Consider the following 23,046-nt stretch of genomic DNA (forward strand, 5'->3'; position numbering starts at 1 on the left):
TACAAGTAGTGGTTTTCTAAAATAAAAAGGCACCTTCATTTCACATTTAGAGAAATGTTTGCAGATATGTATGATTTTACTGTCCTAACTAATCTGCCTTTTTTTCTATCAGTAGTCAGTCCAGGAGGGGCAGAACTATGTCATTTAAAATTTCATTTAAAATTTCAACCAGATCAAATTAGTTTCCGTAGACAGTAATGTTCCCACTGAATTCACCAAGATATGGTCTCTCTGTATGAGTGGATATAGAACACGTGAGTTCTAGGATAAGCTTTAGTGTCAACTATATAATCTCTGACCTAAGTTAGAGGATCTCAAGAAAATGACATGAAATAAATAATAGTTAGAAGTAAAATTATTTATATAAATATTAGAAGTAAAATTATTTATATAAAAGTAAAGGTTATACTAGCAATTTAAAATTTTTATTCTTATAAAGATAACATTGCATTTTCTGTGAGCAAAACATTTTTTCCATTTATTATGAAAGAATATGATTTTATTCGCATCTGTTTCTAGTCTATTATAGAGAGCAAACATTTCTTTTAATATGTTATATCCAAGGAGAAACATACTATAGAAAAAAATCAATGATAGATGCAGTTGAAAATTTTAGATTTAGAATTCTTTAAGTAAGTCTTCTATAATGTGCTAACATTTTTTTCAACGTCTATTTACATTTATCTTTAAATTGAAAACATCTTGATTCCATTCCTAGGAGCAACAGTAAACTTACCATATGCAATTGAGAAGGGATTATAATGTTTTGTAAATATATTCGTTACTAATTCTGTAGAATGCTCAGTGCCTCTGGGTATTGTATGTAATTTACACAAATAGCAGCTTTTTTATGTGGGATCATGTCAGTATTTTGACTAAGCAGTAGGAAAATGATCAACAGGATCAGCAAAGAAACTGAAGTGTGCACAGTGATTTAAATATATATTGCCATGATATTAATCAATAAAAATGTGCAAAGTAATACAAAAACTAGGCCAAAGTATGTGTGTATAGGATAAAGGGTAGAGGTCCATCTGTTATTTTCTTTTAATGCTGGGATATTCCAATAAGGCAAAGCTAGATGGCTACACCCATCAATTTAATGACCAAAAAAGAACATAACATTCTTTTTGGTCAGACGTAGAATCTTTTCAGATTTGGAGGGTCTTTCATTAATTAATCATTCAGCCTTCCACTCAGTGAAAGAAATGCCACGTAAGAACACTGAGAGATGATCATCTAGCTTCTTCCTGCATATAAAAATTAAGATTTTTATGTTACAAATGTAATTTTCCCCAAATGGTAAGTATTATTCAGTCTCTTTTTCAGCCAAAAATGTTTCAGTTAATACAATGAAATTTAAGCTAAACGATTCTCAACTCCTAAAGGCCTTGAGTTAAAAAATGTATCTTTAAATAATAGAGAGGGAGGGTTAGCGAGCTTAAAGCCATTTTAGTATAATTCATATGTCTTAATTACACCCATCAGGTTTTTAAACGGCTCACTGCTCTTTTCTTGTTAAAGCTTAGAAAACTCACTTTTGCAAGAAACATTCTGAGAAAGAGATCATACTTACTTACTGACCCCGCTGATTTCTAACAAAACATTTTATCTTGAGGTTGTATATAATCTATGTCTAGTAATCCCTTTGCTTTAAAATTCCCACTTTAAGATTATGTGCACAAATGTGTACTAAATTCTTGCATTTTTAAAAATTGTCAAGAACAAAGCTAAATTCCAGTGAGACATAATGGTATACAGTTTTTTTGACATCACCTTAAAATCTTTACAGCAGGGTTTGGCAAACTAGGACCAGTTCAGGCCCAATCCAACCTGCCTGCTATTTTTGTAAATAAAGTTTTATTGGAACACAGAAACACCCATTCATTTATGTATTGCCTGTGACTACTTTTGCACTACAACAAGTTGAGTAATAGCAACAGACTCCATATGACTTGCATAGCTGGAAAATATTTGTGACTCTTTCCTGAAAAAGTATGGCAATTTCTGCTCTATAGGCTGTGGTCAATAAAGAAAACAAAAATCCACACTTTTATTAACTCACCCATGAACAGTTACTATTTTTATCTTTCATTCCCTGCAATCATTTCTTTGCATTTGTTTTAAAGGAGTCAGGTTTTATATATACTTTTATACATATTATACAAACATATACATCTTTTCACTTGGTATGGTGACAAAATTACTATTAGTATATCTTGCTTTTTTTTTTCTTTTTTCTTTTTTTTTTTTTTTGAGAGGGAGTCTCACTCTGTTGCCCAGGCTGGAGTGCGGTGGTGCAATCTCAGCTCACTGCAACCTCTGCCTCCCAGGTTCAAGCAACTCCTCTGCCTCAGCCTCCTGAGCAGCTGGCACCACAGGCACGCGCCACCATGCCTGGCTAATTTTTGTATTCTTAATAGAGACGGGATTTCACCATATTGGCCAGGCTGGTCTTGAACTCCTGACCTTGTGATCCGCCTGCCTCGGCTTCCCAAAATGCTGGGATTACAGGCGTGAGCCACTGCGCCTGGCCTCTTGCTTTGTTATTAAGAATTTTTGTCAATTTCCTTTTATATGGCTAGTTAACCTGTCATAAAAATATCTCATATGTTATAGTTGGACATTTACATTTTAATTTTTCGCTATATAAATTATTCTAAAATAGATTTTTGTATGTATATTAAGTCTTTTCAGTATTTTATATTTTGCCTTATTTATTTGGGAATAGCTTTATAGGAGTGTAGTTCATGAGCATACTTCTGGCACATATAATTAATGATAATTGATGATTTGCTGAGGTTTTTGACATGCTGAAATCTTAAAATTTTCATGTTAGACTTGGGGTTTCTGCTCCCTTTCTGCCCTGTTAATAGGGAGTCTGCATATTTTTTTAACTCATATAATTTGAAAAATGCTATATTGTTACTGCATTTGCTCCCAACAAAAATAGTAAATTATAAAAATGATTTAAAGCAGTGTGAAACATAAGTGATATAAAGGTAAATTCATAGACATCTTTGAAATGGCAATTTTTAACAAATAAGTTACTGCAAACTTATTTGTAAGATCTGGAATATGTTTATGGAGTAGTAAAATGTATTTGATTGCTCTGTGCTTTATGAAAAAGATTTTTATGCTTAGCCTGAAGATATTTCATGCTGAAACTGGGCTAGCAATTATGTTCTTTGCCCAATGCTTGTTATCATTTTCATCTAATCCTGATATCATCTTACTTCATTACTTTTGTGCTTTTTTGCTTTGCATCTTTCACTCTTTAGTTTTGTGACTTTGAGCAAGTTGTTTAAACTTCTCTGGGCTTCAGTTTCCTTGTTTGTAAACAGATGGTAATGTCTGCGTCAGTGTGTTATTGATACTGGGTAAGATAGTGAATAAAACAAAGTTCTTGCCCTTTTGGAGCTAAAATTGTAGTACTAGAACAAAGACAATAAGTACATTTAAAACGTATACAATCTGAAATTTCTTTCAAAAACAATTTTATAATAAAAAAAATCAGAGTAAAGGTGAGAGGAGGCGTCTCTGACAAGATTGAATTTGAACAGAGACCCAGTGGAAGTGAGGGAGTAAATTACATGGCCATCCCAGGGAAAAGTACCTCAGGCAGTGGGAATAACAAGTTCAAAGATCTCCTTATTACCTGACTTGCTTTGAAGGTATTAGGAGAAAAGGCTAGAAACCTAGAAGGAGGATTTAATTTCTAAAGCAGGAAACAACCACCAAAACTCATAAAGGAAAAGATGTATAAATTTGGCCACATTAAAATTAAAGTTTTCTACATGACAGAATAATTTAAAATACAAATATAAAGGAGAATCTGAATGCAATACTTCAGTCAATTCGTATCTAGAAAAAAAAATGTTGTCCTCCAAGTTAAGAAAAAGCAACTGTGCTTTTGGAAAAACAGGAGGGGGGAAAAAAAAAAAAACCACCAAGCAGTGTGCCAAAGATTAAACCCAAAAAAGAGGAATGAACATATCAAAAGATGCTCAGAACCAAGTGGTGAGCTATTCGTACAACTCTTTCCTTATCAGTTTGATAAAATCAGTAATTGGGTAGTATTGTGTTAGTGAAATGTAAGAAAACTTGAACTAACATTGCTCATTTCAGAGAGCAGTATGATTGTACGTAGCGAATTTGAAAATACACTTACCAAACCTCTCAAAAATTCCACTTATGGTTATAGACCATGGAGAAAATATTGCACATGTACACTAGGAGACCTGTGAAAATATATTCTTTGCAGGAATGTTTGTAGTAGCAAGCATTTGGAAACAAATGCCATCAGTAAGATAAAGCAATAAAATATGGTATACTCTTACGAAAATGTACGTAATTTTCTGTTACCACATTGTTTGAATTTAAGCAATTCAAATGAGGAACATGTTACTCATAGTTTTCAACATTGTAACAATACAGAGGGAGAGTAGTAAAAATGATATGAAGATACATTTATAGGGATATGTTATACTTGGGTGACCATAATTAATGCCCTGTAAAATATACTTTTCCCTGAGTTCATGGCTTTGTGTGTGTATAAACCGATAACATGTTTGTGTACATGTGCATTTATATGTGTATAAAATTTGACCCTAAGAACATACTAATATATTGCTTTACTCCCATTAAAACTGTCATACATTTTATTTTGTAGGCTTTATATTCCCCAGTAATAGAAATACTGCCATTTCCCCCATGATTCATTAATCGAATTGAGGAAGCTGCTTAGCAGATGAATCATAAAATGAATGTATGTTTTACTTTTAATGTCTACATAAATTCATCTTAAATGCCATTTATGTTTTTAATATTTAAAAATGTCATAGTAGCTGGGCGCGGTGGCTCACAACTGTAATCCCAGCACTTTGGGAGACCGAGGCAGGCAGACCACTTGAGGCCAGGAGTTCAAGACCAACCTGGCCAGCATGGCGAAACCCCATCTCTACTAAAATACTAAAGTTATCCGGGCATGGCGGTGCACTCCTGTGATCTCCCAGCCACTCGAGACACTGAGGCATGAGAACCACTTGAATCTGGGAGGCAGAGGTTGCAGTGAATCAAGATCGTGCCACTGCACTGCAGCCTGGGCTACAAAGTGAAACTGTGTCTCTAAAAATTAAAAAAAAAAATTAAAAGTCATAGTAAAATAATCTGCAATTCTATTTGAATTATTAGTTTAAATATGTGTATTTAAATGTGTAGATAAAAATTTATACATGCATATAAAAGATATTGCAGAAAAAATGATTAAAGGGGAAACTTAGTAACTCCTTGTTAAGGATCCGTATCAGTCACATCTATCTGCTCTAGAAAACTGAGTTTTAAGCAGTAGAAATCTCCTACATATGAACAGTTTTAGTGAAACAAGTTTTTAATTTTTATCATCTTGTTAACAATGTCCCATGTCTGTGGATTCGGGGTAATGTATACAAGTAGATGGTCCAAAACACTTTAATAATGGATTTAATTTAAAGTCTACAGACTACCATACTGGTGATACAAAACAGTCATTCTCTTACAATATTCTTTTCAGGCTACTGCCTACATGATTGAAAGGCAGGAATTTCATAAAAATTTCAGTGTTTTTCAAGCTGTGTAGCATGGATCTCTAAAAGTTTAGTGCTAGTCTATGGTATGTGTATGGTGGGAGGGTTGATGTTGTGCAGGGGTGGCAGGGGCTTTTCTCTTGTATATGTTAGGCCCCCAAACATAAGTTTTTCTTTATTTTCCTTTTTTCTAGAAAGGGTTCCAAAGCTAAAACAAATAAAATAGTTTGAAAAACCGTTTGTATAGAGAGGTCATGGAAGCATAAATGCCTTACTAGAGAAGTCAGGCATTTATCCTTATCCAGAAGTTGGATAATATGGTCATGAAGACAGACTCAAATATGAACATTATAATTTATTACTAATTAGAATTTCAATAATATGGTTATAAAAACAAGACTCAGAGAGGAAATGTTCTCTGCAGAATTTTCTCTGACCTCCTCCACTTGCTGGTATATTGCCCAATACTATCCTTTGAGCTTTTGTTGATAGAGACATCCTGCACAGGAGATTCATTGATGCTGTTTATACACAAATGGCAGTAGAAACAAATACAAGGGAATCATAATGAAATTAAGCAAATTGAGGAGGTTCTGGGCTAGAATTGTTTCATTTTTCTCTTCAATTTTTAGTCCATTAATCGCTTGGGCAAAATACATAAATATATTTTCAGAATTGATGAGTTCTAAAATCTTAAGAGTCGACAATGTGAAAAATGTTGTAATGACATGGCAAAGAATGTTTTTATGAAGATGAAAATTTCCCATCATTTTCTTAATTCTGGCATTATTCAACATAGCATGAATATATCCATCCTGTTGCAAGCAGGTGTTAAAAACAAGTAATTTTGTGGTCTCATTCTTAAGGTATCAGTTAGCTGACTAGCTCAGGGTCCTCGTAGATTCATTAAATTGTTTTATTATAATATGCTTGTTTGCTTTTGTAAGATTGTTAATTGTATAACCCCAGATTTTCAAGTGACATGATACCTGACCTTCATAAAGATTTCAACTAAACAAAATCTATGAAAAAATGCATTTAGAAGAAAAAGCTGTGTACACACACGTTATGAAAATGAAATGTGTCAATGACATGTGCCATGTCTATAAGCAGTGCATATCTTTATGTATAATGTGAAATGTGGTAACTGGTTTTGAGAGTCCATATAGTTTATATGTGCTATGAAAATCCGGGAATTTAAGAACCTTTGGAATTAGCTTCTCAATATATCACAAATTGAAGTTTCAGGTTATAAATTTTTAAAATTAAGGCATATTTGCTCACAAAGAATGGTAATTTTGTGTTATATAAAGGTAATTGATTGTATTTACCTCTGTGTGCATTTGTAATTTAACCATTCTGGAACATTGTGTTCAGAGCCAGAAAAATTAATAGATTTTATTCACATCTATGTCTACGGCTTCCTTGACAACTACTGCAGATGCCGCTATCACCATGGGGATGGTTCTTCTAAATGAAGCAGCAACTTCGAAAGGCGATGTTGGAAAAAGACGGAGTAAGTCTCTGTGTTGCCATTTTTATAATTTCGTTTTAGTCTTAAGATTCATTTAAGTCAAATGGGAAATACATAAAAGCCCTTTGTAAACAAACTTCTAAAGAAATGTTCTGGTTTGAAGAAGATTTTAACTTTTTTCTATTGCTGGGATGTGTTCATATACTTGAAAATATATTTCTTCCAAAGGGGGACTGGGTCGTTTTCTGTGGATTTGCTTATAAAGTGGAGCTGTCCTTCACCCTTCTCAGGGTGCTCTAATCCATCCCTGCTGAAGCCATAGTCTTGGTTGTAATTCCACCCGGCACAGAGAGATGGAAAATTTTGAGGGCAGAGTCTTCAGAGATTTTATTGGCATGTAACATATTCCCTCTGCTACAAGAATCAGGGGTGCACTCAAAGCGTGACTTAGATGAAGCTTCTGCATAGGTATTGTACAGTGAGATACTCTATTACCTTTCTATTCGTTCCAAAGCTTCCTTTAACGTTTTTTAAAAGGCATCTATTGATACTATCTTTTCCAGGGTCTTTGCCTTTTCCATTGATTTACCAAGATTTACAACTCCCTCAAGTTTTCCGGCATTATGTTTTTAAGCAAGTTAATTCTGTGGTTTTTGTTTGATGAGACCATTTCTCTCAGTTGTAGAAAAACATGTATGAGGTTTTTGAGAAGTAAAGAGTTTTCTAGCAAAAAGAGAAGAACACACAGGGAAAATGTGCTCTGAGGAGCAAAGGACAGTCGATTGTTTCCTGCCACAGACCTTTTTATAGTTAATATCAAGTCCCTATATGATTTGATATGTCCACAAACCTGTTATTTTTTTCTTTCTTTGCATTTCTGAACTCTCTTTAAAACCCAAAATTTATGTATGAGCAGTATAGGTATCTGAAAAAGAGTATTTATTAAGATATTTAAAATAAAAATCCAGACTTACTTCATGGGTTTTTAGCTAGGGTGACATGTGTGTAAACAAATCATAGTGCTTTCTAAATACTTAAAAGTCTTAGGGGTAGAAATGTTTTTGATGTAATACACACTTTAGACTGCCCTCTTTTCCTATGGTATCATCTATTGTATTAAAGAAACTACAAAAGAAAGGAGCAGATTACTTTATCATGTTGAATTTTATTTATTTATCTTTTGAATAAACATCATGTCCTTAGGATTGACAAATTATGCCTATGAGGACATACTATTTTTTTAATAATTTATTTTAGATTTGGGGGTGTATGTATAAGTTTGTTCCATGGGTATTTTGGATGATACTGAGGTTTAGGTAAGGATCTCATCAGCCAATAATGAGCTTAGTACCAAACAGGTGATTTTTCAACCTACACGCTCCTCACTCCATCCCCACTCTAGTCGTGTCTGTTCTCATCTTTATGTTCATATATACACAATGTTTAGCTCCCACTTACAAGTGAGAACATGAGGTATTTGGTTTTCTGTTTCTGTGTTAATTCACTTAGGATAATGGCCTCCAGCTGAATTCCTATTGATGTAAAGGAGATGATTTTATTCTTTTTGGCTGCATAGTATTCCATGGTACATACATACCACATTTTCTTTATCTAGTCCATCATTGATGTGGTATATATGCACCATGGAATCAACCTGGGTTGATTTCATTTTTTTGCTGTTGTGCATAGGGCTGTAGTAAACATAAGAGTGCATGGGTCTTTTTGGTGGAGTGATTTATTTTTCTTTGGGTGTATACCCAGTAAGGGGGTTGCTGGGCCAAAGGTAGCACTGTGTTAAGTTTTTTGAGAAATCTCGAAACTGTTTTCCACAGTAGCTGCTCTAATTTACATTCCCGACAACAGTGCATAAGCATTCCCTTTTTCCCACCACCTCACCAGTATGTGCTTTTTGACTCTAATCATAGCCATTCTGACTGGAGTGAGATGGTATCTCATTGTGGTTTTGATTTGCATTTCTCTGCTGAGTAATGATAATGAACATTTTTTCATATGTTTACTGGCCACTTGTATGTCTTTTAAGAAATACCTGCTCATGTCCTTTTTCTACTTTTTAATGGGGTTGTTTTTTGCTTGTGGATTTAAGTTCTGTGTAGATTCTGGATACTAGATGTTTGTCAGATGCATAGCTAGCAAAAATTTTCTCCCATTCTGTAGGTTGTCTGTTTACTCTGTCTTGTTGTTTTGCTGTGCAGAGGCTCATTAATCAGTCCCACTTGCCAGTTTTTATTTGCAATTGCCTTTGTAGACTTAGTAAAAAAAATTCTTTGCCAAGGCCAATGTTGAGACAGGCATTTCCTAGGTTTTCTTCTAGGATTTTTAAAGTTTTAGGTCTTACATTTACTTTTCATCTATATGGTGAAGGGTAGGGGCCAAGTTTCATTCTTGTGCATATGGCTAGCCAGTTATCCCAGCAACATTTATTGGATAGAGAGTCCTTTCCCCATTGCTTGTTTTTGTCAACTTTGTTGAAGATCAGATGGTTGAGAGTGTGCAGCTTTATTTCTGCGATTTCTATTCTGTTCCATTGGTCTGTGTGGAGGAGATACTGTTAATTATGTGTTTATTGTATATCCTGTCTTAAGGTAAATAAGAAATATGTAGTAAATTTTTAAATCTTACAATATTTATTTTAGCAATATGATACTCAATTTATTAAATCACCATTTCCAACTCCTCTCTTGGTAGATGTTTCTCTAACTCCAGCTCCCACCCACCCCCAAATTGTTTATTCATGTTGTGTATGTGCATGTGTGTGTATGAAAGTGAGCTGGAAAACATATTTTAAAACTTTCAAATTATTCCTTTTTGATGTGATTTTTATTTTTGATGTGGCACAACTACTATGATTAATATTTCCCAGGTCAGAATGCATCTGCCTCATTATGGCATTTTATTTTCAGAGGTGTAGTATCTCATGTGGCTGCCGTGGTTCCTTTAATAATTATTAACCCCTCCCTACACTGAGTTCCTCTCCCTTCCCATATACAAGTACTTGAGTAGCATTATTTTGTTCCACTGCATAGGATCAAGTAATTATCTTCTGTCTTACTTGATCACACATTTCAAGGCTCATTTCTGATAGAGCACAACCCAATGGGGCTACTAAAAAGGAGCAAAGGGAATGAAAAGAGTGCTTTATTCTTCTGAAAAATAAAAAAGGAGATGGAAGGAAAAGAAAGACGTGTTAGATAAAATGCCAGATTTGAGAAGTATAGAGTAAATAATTTTGTAATTATAGGTTTTTATAAACAAAGTTGTTATTATGCTGTATCTGGGTCCTGGTATGTGTCATACAGGGATATTCTATAATTTTCAAAAATTTTTTTTAATTTATGATACTCACAAACTCATTTTTTGCTTTATTTTCTCCCAATATTCATTTGAAGTTCAGCTGCATGAGTGTTGTCTGAAATGAAATGTCAGAGGCTACACTTGGATGCTATTAAATGTTTGTGTTGTTTCACAATTCATATTCAAAACTTAGAAGATATTCCTTTAGAGTTGCATAAACATTGACACATTTGCAGACCATATTTTGACAAAGCCGTACCTTATGTACTCCATGATTGTCGGAATTGCAGTTAAACTTGGTTTCGTTTATATATTGGAAAAAATTTTAAAAATCATGGTTCCTTATTATAGAGTCATATAGATCTGTTTGATTTTCCTTATTTTCTTCTGCTTTAATCTTTCTCTATTTTACGAATAACTTCAAATATTTTTCAAATTGTTTAGAATTCTCTGAAGTGAATAAAAGGTGTATTGTGCAAATTATGTGTTCTTAAAAGATGTTTAGATATTTCTTAAGAGATTAACACTAATTTCTACTTATTTATAGAATATATTTAAATAAATTTTATTTAAATATCTTTGTCTTTTATTCTAAACGTACTTTAATTGGCTCAGATTAAGTATTTATTTAAATTTTATAAGCATGTTTAGATTGTACTAACTGCAGTGAATCTTGTTTAAATATCCAAAATACATATGCAAAAGAAACATATTTTATTATGCATCTGCTTTAGAGTAAAATCTTCTCAATCATACTAAAAAGGAAATGAGAAAATAAAGTACTGCTCGTATTTTCAGCTTTCCTGGGACAGAGGAATATTGAAAACCTAGACCGCAGCACATTCGACTATAACATATGTCCTCAGTTTCTTTGTAAGACAAACAGTAACAATATTTTGACACTATTACCTGCCATGGAGGGAGTTTTCTCCCCTCTGGTTTTCACTTAGACCATATTTTCTCTCTCCAAGCTTTTATTCCTTGCTTTCTATAACATGCTCCTACTGAGGCAATACTAACCAAAAACCTAAAATTATTGCATAGCATCGGAAAAGATCAAAATTATATTAAGCATTCTAACAATGCAAATGTTCCTGCTAATATAGCCAATGCTTCATAACGCAAGAGGCAATAATCTTGTTTGTGGTTTATAACATGTTTTGTTTTGATCACTCTGGGGCATGTTAGTACTTGTAAGAACTCTATAAAAGAAGAAAACCTCCAGAAGACTTAGATCAGTCAATTTTGTTGTTTTCATACCACAAATAGTACATTTTCATTGAGAAGAATGTGGAAAATAATGAACACATTGTATTGTGGATACCTGTATCCAAATACCTGTTTGTTGTACCTGTATGTACCATGAACTATTAAATGTAAGTATACTGTAATTGAATGCATTTAAAAATATAAACAATTGGGGTTTCATTTGCATATTTTTAGACACTAATGGTATTTTCTGTCTGTTTCTAGTAATTTGCCTAGTGGGATTGGGCCTGGTGGTCTTCTTCTTCAGTTTTCTACTTTCAATATTTCGTTCCAAGTACCACGGCTATCCTTATAGGTAATATCTTTATACTAACATGAATGTTTTTATTTTTAACTAATAGAACAGAGTTTCAGTGGTTAATATGTAATTAAGGATGAATATAAAGTTGCTGTGTGGTTTTTGAGCACCTGCCATGTGTTCAGCATAGTGAAGTACACAAAGGAGATATAAGGCATGGTTCTTGTTCCCTGACAGCATATAGTTTCTTTCTAGACATACATATTCTTATACAACAAATGAGGTTTACGCTCATTTTGAGGACTTGAAAATTTTATCTTCCCTTAGTTTGTCGTGATTTCGACTTCATTTGCAAGATTGTTTTCTCATATAATTCACTGTTCATTGTCTAATAAACTTTGTATTATCTTTTGAATTCTACAAAATTTTAACTTTTCAAAATAAGAGCCAATATGAAAGGGAAAAGTTAAGTAATAAAATAATTTCTGGTCATTATAAATCATCATAACGAGTATCTCATAAGATTTTCACCAACAAATTGTCGTAATTGGAGATGGAAAGATATTGAAAATTCAAAGACCGCATTATTATTACCAAACTATACTTTCAGTAAAGCACACTACAGAAGATGTGCCCGATTACAGTTGTTCAGTTTATGAATTAGGCATATATTCATTCTTGAGCTTTTTCCTCCTTCAAGTTTTCTTAAATAACTTACATTTTTTCTCTCTCTAAGGAGTCCTTCTTTTAGCTTAGCTCATTTCTAATGAGTAAAAGCTTAGTATTTCCTTTTTCAGAGATTTTGAAGACTCTGGTTAGGTAGTAGAACCAGTGATATGGTGATAGAAAATAAAAGCTCCTCAAAGCCTACATTTCTTCCACCTGTGAACAGTGGACATTTTTAGAACGTTTCCACACAGATCATAGCAGCAATATATAGCTTTATCAGGGAAAAAACTAATCCCATAAAAAGGAGATCTGACTATGGGATTATAATACAAGAATAAGACTCTTCAGCCCCACCCCCTCTATTTTCATATGTGGCCAGAGGTACATTTCCAATTCTCTTCTTCCCACACCCATTAAAAATAAATATACCAAGGGAATGGAAGAAATGTGGGTATCAGATTTTCTGACACCCTGCCTGCAGTGTAAATTTTTAAAAATATCTGTTCTGAGGGCAGCAAGGGTTATGAGAGAGGCAAGCAGAGTCTTCAGGTTTTTCATTTTACTCTTGACTTTAGAGAGCCAGCCAATTTTGGTTTTGATGATGTGAAATAATCAAATCCAAGATTAAGTAATACCCAAGAAAGATGAAGTTTTTTTTTTTTTGCTTTTGCCCTGCTCTAGGATTGAGAATCATGTTTTTGTATGATTGGTACTTAGTTTGACCTGTGTTCTATAATGGAAACTGTAAATTAAGAAAAATAGAAATCCTCTGTATTTTATCTAGGATGCCAAAAACACTTGAAAATTAATCCATTTTCATCTATAGCACTTATAGTTTCAAAGGAAATGTTGTATCTCTTTTTATGAAAAGATAAACTATACAGTAAGTGATACTGTGAGATTTTTTTTTTTTTTTTAAACGGAGTCTTGCTCTGTTGCCCAGGCTGGAGTGCAGTGGCGCCATCTCGGCTCACTGCAAGCTCCGCCTCCCAGGTTCACTCCATTCTCCTGCCTCAGCCTCCAGAGGAGCTGGGACTACAGGTGCCCGCCACCATGCCTGGCTAATTTTTCGTATTTTTAGTAGACGCAGAGTTTCACTGTGTTAGCCAGGATGGTCTCGATCTCCTGACCTCATGATCCACCCACCTCGGCCTCCCAAAGTGCTGGGATTACAGGCGTGAGCCACCACGCCCAGCTGAGATTCTTAAGCCCTATTTAGTTGACAGGAAGTAGGGAAGGGTAAAGGGCAAATTCTAACTTTCCTTGTATATCAGAGCATGTAATGATACTAAAATATCATTCCCTATCTAGATTATTATCTGACAGCAATATAATGACTAGGAAAAGTGGAGAAAAAAATATTTTACTAGTTTTTTATAATGTTGCACTTGACAGCCCTATTTTTGTTACGATAGGAAGAGTTTAAGTTTGTACTTTTTTTAGTTTGTACTTTTTTTTTCAAGTAGTAGTTGTCATTTAGTATAATAACTCTCTACTGCTCTGGGGTTATGTTGTTGTTGTTTTTAACTGAGGTTGGACACAGAAACTACCCAGAAAGCTCTGGAAAATACATATCCTTGGCCTCACCATAGATATAAATAGTAAGCACATCTGAACCAGCATACATGCCACTTACGTTATTTCTGTGTGAATGTGGCATTTGAACAGTCTTCTTATGTAACCAGCCCCACACTCCTGTCAACTCCCCACCAGCCTAACAGGAGATAGATTTGCCTTCAGCAGGCCTCATAATGCTAGAAATATAGATGAAACTCTTGTAAGAAGTCAGAGATGGAAATTATTTTTTAGAGTGGTTTGTGAATATGAAATTTGACATAGTTTAGATGAAAACCCTAAGGAGGAGCTGCCAAGAAACAGAATCAGAAGAGAGCCTATCAAAGAAGCTTGGGACACCAGGTGTGCTAAACAGTGTGACCTGCTGTGTAGAGAAATGGCAGGCAGGCCTCTGGCTGCTGTAACAGCTCTTCACAGTGCTCCATCATTTGCTGTGCTATTGTGTGGGTTTACGAGATTGACTTAGACAAGCTAAACAGAGTTTGGTTGCTCTGTTAGGCAATTTTAGATTCAAGTAGCCAAAAGGCAATCAGGGTATTTTAGGTAATGGGAGGTTTATTGGAGAGATATATGGAGAAGCAAGGAAGACAATTAAAAACCTAATTGCCACATAGCTAGATCTCTCAGATGTTGGAAAAAGTTCAGAAAATAGGTCATTCAACAACAGGCTTCAGAGGTAACTCAAATGGCTAATCTCTTGCTCCAATCCTTCCACTATTATTACTGAGTAATGTCTTTATACTGTTCTCTTCAGCTGATTAGAGCCTTCTATGTCCCTTTGGCTCCCACCTATATATACTACCGGTTCTCACTCTCTCAACATGATTTTGTGAATTTTCTAGGAGGAAGTGATTGGCTAAGTTTTTCACCCCCCAGTATGGGGTGTCTGATTTAAGTAGAACTTTGAAGCCAGTCTACCCTTTGGACTCCTTGAAGGTGTTCAAAGAGCTCACTGAATGTAAATTAATTGTCTGTTTCTTAGGCACATCCAAAAGAAGCCAAATACAATGACAAGCACCTATAAAAGTTAACACCACCAAATATGTGACCAGAGTAGTATTTAATTCAGTTCATGTATTTGGGAAAAAGTGTGCAGGATAGATCTTTGATCCTAAGAGATCGTTCTCAAAACTCTGTGACTTCTTATTCCTACACCATGCACAGCTGAGTCAGAATCTCCAAGTGTGGGTTTTAAGAATCAGGTGAATAGTTACCCAGGTAAATCTGATATAACCATTTTATGAGCCTGTCTTAGGGAACTAAGTGATAAAGGATTTCACAATTGCCTCTCAGTTTTAAATTTGAGTTGTTAAATGCTTTATAGACATGCCATGATGCTTACTGTGAAATCTTCTGTTTGGAGAAAATACATACATCCATGAACCAGGGAATAACAATATAAAGTGTCACAAGCTAAGTGGCAGATCTGTTGTATGGAAATAATTTACAGGTGAGAAAGATCACTGTGGGTCTGAGAAGACTCCAGAAGAAGGCTTGAATTAATTAGGCTAAAATTCAACACAGCATTTAGACAAAGGAGAGAGGAGGGGCTGAGGATATTTCATGAGCAGAAAGTCATAATTTGTGTACAAAGGAATGGGAAGAGAAATATGTTCATGGTATATTCTGAGGATTATGAGTATACTGCTATGGTGTGACAGCCTTAATATGTACTACTCAGTAGTGAACGTTTCTGGTTTAAAATACATTAATTAGACAGAAAGAAATATATGAAAAGGAAGATATAAACACAAAAGGAAATATTCTTAACCAATTTGGGTGAATTTTATGACAATTCTCTAATTCAAATTCTAGATGTTTGCAAAACTAATAATTATTTTTCCAGATGAGTTTTTGGGATTTTTTTTTCCAGAACATCATAGTGTTCTGGTATTTTAGTATTGCAAAGGATCATGGAGATCATATCACTGAAATTCAATTTATAGATGAGACCAAGAGAGTATCTTTATTTTATGACAGAAGCAGAAAATCTGACTCTCAGCTCACTTGTCTCTCCTGTGCCATGTTTTGTGTAGAAGAATGTGATTCGTATATTCCTATAAGTAGAAAATTATCCCAGAATCAAAGTTGAAAATAACATGAGGTCAAATGTATAATGACCTCAATAATCTGATAGCCAAAGCCTCTAAGAAAAATGTTGACAATTAGATAAATGTTCAGCACCAAGATAATAACTTACTTTGGCCTCTTCGATTCTTGTGAGCTCCAGAAGTTCAAGAGATGACGATTTTACTCAAGGAAAAACTTCCTTATTCTTGAACTTGGTACAAATATATGCAATGAAACAAAAGGAAATCTACATAAAAACTAAGGGACACTGACAAAATCTACTTATTAAATTTAAGTAATTTTTATATCTTATTCTTTACTAATGAAAGCTGCTGTAGTTTACATAGATGTGATTCCCTTTTTATATTTTTTCTAATCCTATAATGTTCTCTTCATGTATCCTCAGATCGTTTCTGAGATTTGTTCTTTCTTATCTGAATTTCATGACTTAGTTATCCAGCTATTCTACTGTCCAATTTAAAAAATCCCTCTAATTATATCTTCCCAGATCACATTAAAGCCTTCTAATATGTCCCTTCAGCCCTTTTGAGAACTGTCATTTAATCGTTTTCCTACATTCTATGGATATACTGTAAATTGTTCAGCAAGCTTTCATAAATCCTTATGGTGCTCATAGATAACCCTTCTTGTGATCATTCATACGTGAATTATTTTGCTCTCTCAGGTTTATATAGTATAACTGTTCCCTTCATGACATTTACAGTATCCTCCCAAACCAACAAAATACAGTGGACATGGGAGCATTATGAACAAAAAACCAGTTTTCCATTTAAAAAGTTTTAATCCCTTTTGTTAGTCTAGCACGTGTATATGTGCTAAAGTTAACTTAGTAATAATATATTTTACTTGGAGTCATCTTTTTATTCCATTGCATTAGTTTCCTTTTTAAATAAGCTTTCGTTTTCTTCTCAGTTATTTTATCAACTGTCTTGTGAATGATGATGATAACTGCCTGACAAACATCGAAAACAAATGTGACTAAAAGACTGCAGAGATATATAGCAGAGATTTATAGCAGAGATTTGGACACACCCTGAGCCAAATTACAAAAACCTGACAGTACAGGGAAAGCAAATATATATTTATTCAATTAGTTAACTAAAGAAAGAGCAAATGTGATGGCAAAAGCAAGTGTCAAAGAGGGAACAAATGAAGGAAAAGAAGAAATAATTCTGATACTAGTTGAAAGGTGAGATACTGATAAAGAAGAGAAAGACCTTTTCCCATCGAATTATCCTGTGGTGAACATAGTACCACGTTGTTAAAGAATATTTTGGTATTCCTGGAAGCATTTACCTGTGGCACCAGCATTATATGACATGTTTTAAAAACTACTCACATCAGATAAAGGTAGTCTGTAGAAAATGAGAGAATGAAATGCAGGAAAGAATTATTCTAGAAAGAGGAAAACGCACAACACATATTCCCGAAGGTATTTCCTGGCCTTTAGTACTTCTGCAAAGACATTTGTAGATGTCCATTTTCTAAGAACATTAGGCTGTACAATAGTAAATCATAAACTCTAGGGACCAAGAGCTGAACCACTCCAACCATCCAGGACAGAAATACATTGAAGTAGGCTGACAAGAGGAGAAAAACAGTTTCTCAACCAAGACTGTATCCTTGACTTCCCCAATTTTAACATGAATACATGTTGCAGAGATCAACTGCTAGTACAGACGCACATTCTTCTTCACAGTAGCTCTTGGAAAGCTTCCTGCTTCTACTTTGGATCATACCTGTACTTGGGATAAGACACTTAAGTTACCCTTTAGTGAAAATACACATTTGAACATAACACCTTCTACTTTTTTTCCTTTTCTTAAGAAAAGCACCTTTAGTAATGGCCTTTAGGCTCCAATGCCAAAGTACTTGCTTGGGTGTTATGCCTCCGCCTTTTAGCCCTCAATGTCTTCATTTTGCATTTTTGTGAATTACAAACTGTTGTACCACTGATATACAGGACTGTGTCCATAATTATCTTTATGTACAGAACCGTGATCGTAATTGTCTTTAAACTAAATTTTTTCCTCACAATTTTGAATTTTATTTAAAATACAGTCCTTAATTTCTTCTATCTGAAGTGATCCTGTTCTGCTTATTCATTTTTATTTTAATCTTAAGCCTTACAAAACCTTAAACATCTATGCCCTTCATATTTTTTCAGTACTTCATAGTACTTTCAAAATTGTTGTTTTCTTTGCTGACACAGGTACCTGCTAAAGGATAAAAATCTACTTTAAATATTTATCCTATATTCTTAAATCTTCCCCTAAACTTTACCCTTAACAGTTTACGTATGAATCTGTTTCATGCCATTACTAAATTCTCTCAGATTGTCTTTTAAATTTAATAGGCAAACTTCCCTGATTGGAATACCCAGTCTGCTCGTTACTAGCTGTGTGACCTTGGGCAAGTTACTTAACTTTTGTCAAGCTAAGTTCTCATTTATAAATGGAGATGATTTGTCATATGTCGTTCAACTATTAGAAAGATTACATGAGAGAATGCTTGCAAATCACTTAGCACATTGCCTGGTACATAGTACTGATTACTCAGTAAATATTTGATGCTAATGATCATTAATTCTGATATAAATATTTAAATTCATTTTTATTTAATCTTTTGCTAAAAAGTTTTTCTTTACGCTAAAGATTAAGTAGTTTTGTCTTATAGTTGCATGATTCAGTTGAATGAAGAAAAGATTTTCCCTGAACCTTTTGATGAGCTTAGTTGGGCTCCTGGGTCTCTTGAAATTGTCAGTGAAATAGGAGGGTTACTATGAATTTGATCTAATTACCATCTGAGCCAGCAATTATAAACAACAGTTTATAATTCACAAAAATGCAAAATGAAGACATTGAGGGCTAAAAGGCGGAGGCATAACACCCAAGCAAGTACTTTGGCATTGGAGCCTAAAGGCCATTACTAAAGATGATTTTCTTAAAAAAAGAAAAAAAAGGTAGAAGGTGTTATGTTCAGAAAGGAAGAAATATGATTTCAGTAGTAGCACTGAATTCATTTTATATATTACATGAACTTTAGTGCTTGCCCCATTTTCTAAGAAGAGCAAAGTGCTAGCAAGGACATCATATTCTTCGCATATGGGTAACTACCTTATCAATATTTTTCACTGGCACTCTGGGCTCACAAAAGTTTCCTTTAGAAGATGTCTATAGTAACATCTAAGATACATCAAGTCTCTGCTTTTGAGACATGAGACATTTCTAGTAATTCTCTCACTTTGCTTCCTAACTGTTCATTAGACTCTGTCTTAGGGAGGTAGTATGATATAATGGAAAAATAACAGTAATTAGGAGAAGACCCGAGCTCAAGGTTGGGGTTTAATTCTGTGTATTAGCTAGAGCTCTAGCTCTGCATTTAGACAAATCCAGGTTTGAATTTTGGTACCTCTTAACTAACTTTGGGGCTTAAAGTTAGTTACTTAACTTCCAAGTCTCATTTTTCGTCTCATTTTTCTGCAGCTGTACTTACTTCTCTCTCTATATTTAACTTGGTTAAGCCTGTTTCTTAATCTGTAAACTTGGTATGATAAAACCTACCTCAGAATTTTATGGGGATAAATTATATAATCAATTTGTAGTCCCTGAAATATAGTAGGTTCTCAATAAAAAGTACTCACTTTCACTTACCTCCTCTTCAACTATACTAGCCATTTCAGCAATTGATTATTCAGTAGTACTTTGTCGCATTATGTTTTTCATTAAGTATTCATTTACAGTTGTTTCATGTGTTTGTCTTTTTTTTCTAGATTATAAGATATTTGTGTCTTTGATAAAAACCTTTTATATATCTCCAAAGTGCTAAGCACATAGTAGGTGCTCATCATATACTTGTTAGTTGAATCTGTTTACTTGAAAATTTTATTCCTTGTCTACTTCCATTAAATGCAATTGGAACCATTAAAATACAAATACAGTGAGGCTTATTGGCTTGCCACAGCTCCAGAAGATGCAGTTCATACCAAATGACACCCCCTGGAGTTGTCAGGTTGTTCTTCATAGTTGAAGGTGTGTGGAAAAATAGTTATTCCCCAAACTCGAGCTCTAAAGCTAACTATCGTGGCTGGGCATGGTACCTCAGGCCTCACGCCTAGCACATTGGGAGGCTGAGGCAGGAGAATTTCCTGAGGCCAAGAATTTGAGACCAGTCTGAGCAAGATGGTGTCTCTACAAAAAATTTAAAAAATTAGCCTGGCATGGTGGCACACGCCTGTAGTCCCAGCTACTGGGGAAGCTGAGGTGGAAATATCACTCGAGCCCAGGAGTTTGAGGCTGCAAGTGAGCTATGATTGTGCCACTGCACTCCAGCCTGTGCCACAGACTGAGACCCTGTCTCTAAAAAAACTCGTTCTTAAAAAAGAGGTATCGCAGTTCCAATTCTAAGCTGGGTGATAACAAGTGAAAAACAGAATATATAAATTAAGCTTACAGTGGACACAGAAAGTGGCTTCCATTGTCTTAAAACGAAACTGATAGTTTCTAATGTCGTTGGTTACCTTGAGATGAAAATGGAATGATATTCAGTAAGGAAATGTACAGAATAACAGCTAAAAATGAAAGGCATTCATACCAATTTTGAAAAAAGTATGATAGTGAACAAGTGCAGCAAGGCAAAAATTGCAGCATGTAGAGGGTATAGCAATTTTGCATTCATTTGTACATCTTAACAACCTTAAGCTGTACAAATAGAACAATAATATCTAAATGGTGTGATGATCAGCCCACAGTACACATCATTGATGAGAATTTCACTGGTCTTAACCTTTCTCATGCTGAGTCCTGGCTTTGTAAAATGACTTATAAAGGTCCAAGGATTTAGAGATGATGAAGAGATAAGCTGGCATTCTGTAAAGGCACCGTTGTCTATCCCCTGTCTTATCTAGATAAAGAATGTAGTGCTAAATCTTGTAATAATATTGTACAAATGGAAATTCAATCTTAAGGATTATTTTTTCCATATTGTTGTATTTCATTGTGGTGTATTGGAAAGTGATCTGGACTTTGAGTGAGAAGATGTGATTTGGACCATGGCACTTAAAAACTCTATAACCTCAGGCAAGTCTTTTAATCTTCTCTGAGCCTCAGTTTTCCTCATTTTTCAAATATAGAGACTATAACATTTATCTCATAAGACAAGTTGTAGTAAATTACTGTTTTACAAATGTAAGATAACTTTTAACTGTGAGATTCCATATTCCAGTCTTACATTATTATGTTTATCTGCCACAGGGAGAAGTCCTCAGATAAAAATGTCTACCAAAAGACTGACACGTGGAGTTAATCATTTGACAGATGCAATCCTTCCACCCCAAACAAATATACTTTCTTAACTTCTGTTTGTTATCACTTAGGGAAAAAAGGCAGTCAACAAATATATTTAATTCTATCTAGGAAAAATGTAGCCAAATCTTTTTTCCCATTAACAAATAATGTGAGCCTTAATATTCAAGGGTAATAAAAAATACAAGTCTTCCAAACAGTTAACTTACTGAAAACTTTTTTAAAATCAACATTTGCTAAATTCAGAAACAGACAGTAGGTACTTTATTTATATATATATAAAATTACTGTCAATTTTATATATATATAATTTTATATAAAAATATAATTTTATATGTATGTAAAATTCACAGTAATTTTTTGCAGAAAATTCACAATCCAGTTTTTTGATTCCACACTGCACATCCCACCCCCTCAAGACCAGAGAACACAGGCTCTAGGCTAACACATCAAAAGCAGCTCTGGAGACTTAATTCCATTGTGGTAATACAGCTTTCTTACTCTGGCAGAAGCTCCATACCACTCAGCAACCCACTGAAAGTAGGGAAGGAATGGGAAGCTCCTGTGTTCCAAAAGAGTTCTGAACTGGCTCTTCATCTGTCCCTTATCCCCTGCATTCTAGTTTTATTGTTCTTCTTCCCCCAGATTGACTATCCATGTTCTGGTCATTCCTCGTTGTTAAATGTGGTTAACACTTTACATAGGCCTCTCTGTGGAGGCTGTGTAGAGAATTGGCCTGAGCACTAGGAGACTGGACTGCTGTTGCCCCATGAAATGACAGATCTAAAAAGCTTCCATTCCCAGAGATCTTTTCCTACTCTCAATAAAGGCCTAGATTTCTTTAGGCCTTTTTAGAAGACCACTTGTTTTAGACTCAAAGACTTTTCTGGGTTTAGCAATCTTCTATTACAGAGAAGAGAGCCCCAGGACTTTTGGCTAAAGAATTCTAGCTAAGGGCCACAATGTACTTCTTGCTAGCATTCTCATAGAACACATGTGAATGTAGAGTAGAGATTACAAAGAATGACTCAGTGAGTTACACTACCCACAAGGTCAATGGGCCGGAATGAAAATTCAACCACTGGCCTATCTGTGCTCAGTGAACAACCCAGACCTTTTTTCCCCTTTGCACCTTTTTTGGATACCAAATGAAATCTGAGCAGCTGCCCCTTACCCACCCACATAAGTGATGTGAGACAGGTGACATTATGTAACCACTGGGTCTTCCTGACTTCCTCTCCAGTTTGAGAACAGGAAGAGCAGTGCACAAAAATGTTCTGTCGAGCTGAGGATATCGGAACTTAACCAGCTTCCACTTGGACAGAATACATTTGTTCCAGAACACTGTGTACATTCTGGGTTTTCCAAATATGAGAAACAGAAGGAGTCATTAATTCAAGATAAATTAAAAAACAAAACAAACAGCAAGCCATTATTTGCTACCTGTTCAGATATTTCACAGGAAGGGAAAAGGAACAAACAAGCTTTTGATATACCCTCGGTCTCCAGTAACCACCAGTGACCAAATCCAAAGTTCTCTTCATGTGACCT

At 34.7% G+C, this 23,046-nt stretch overlaps 1 protein-coding gene across 5 annotated transcripts in view; it reads left to right on the top strand.

Moving 5' to 3' along the window:
- TUSC3 (tumor suppressor candidate 3) overlaps positions 1 to 23,046 on the top strand; it is a 296,633-nt gene that overhangs the window by 192,176 nt on the left and 81,411 nt on the right. For 2 of the 5 annotated variants that reach the window (XM_055349639.2, XM_019032657.4), the window contains exons 8-9: positions 7,006 to 7,080; positions 11,824 to 11,914. In XM_055349639.2, the coding sequence (XP_055205614.1) occupies positions 7,006 to 7,080; positions 11,824 to 11,914 (166 nt within the window). Of the gene's footprint in view, positions 1 to 7,005; positions 7,081 to 11,823; positions 11,915 to 21,205; positions 21,271 to 23,046 lie in introns of all 5 variants that reach the window. The other 3 variants (XM_055349641.2, XM_055349642.2, XM_019032655.4) reach the window with 2 other exon arrangements.

This window comes from Gorilla gorilla, chromosome 7 (genome assembly GCF_029281585.2).
Source record: "Gorilla gorilla gorilla isolate KB3781 chromosome 7, NHGRI_mGorGor1-v2.1_pri, whole genome shotgun sequence".
Lineage (NCBI taxonomy): Eukaryota > Metazoa > Chordata > Mammalia > Primates > Hominidae > Gorilla > Gorilla gorilla.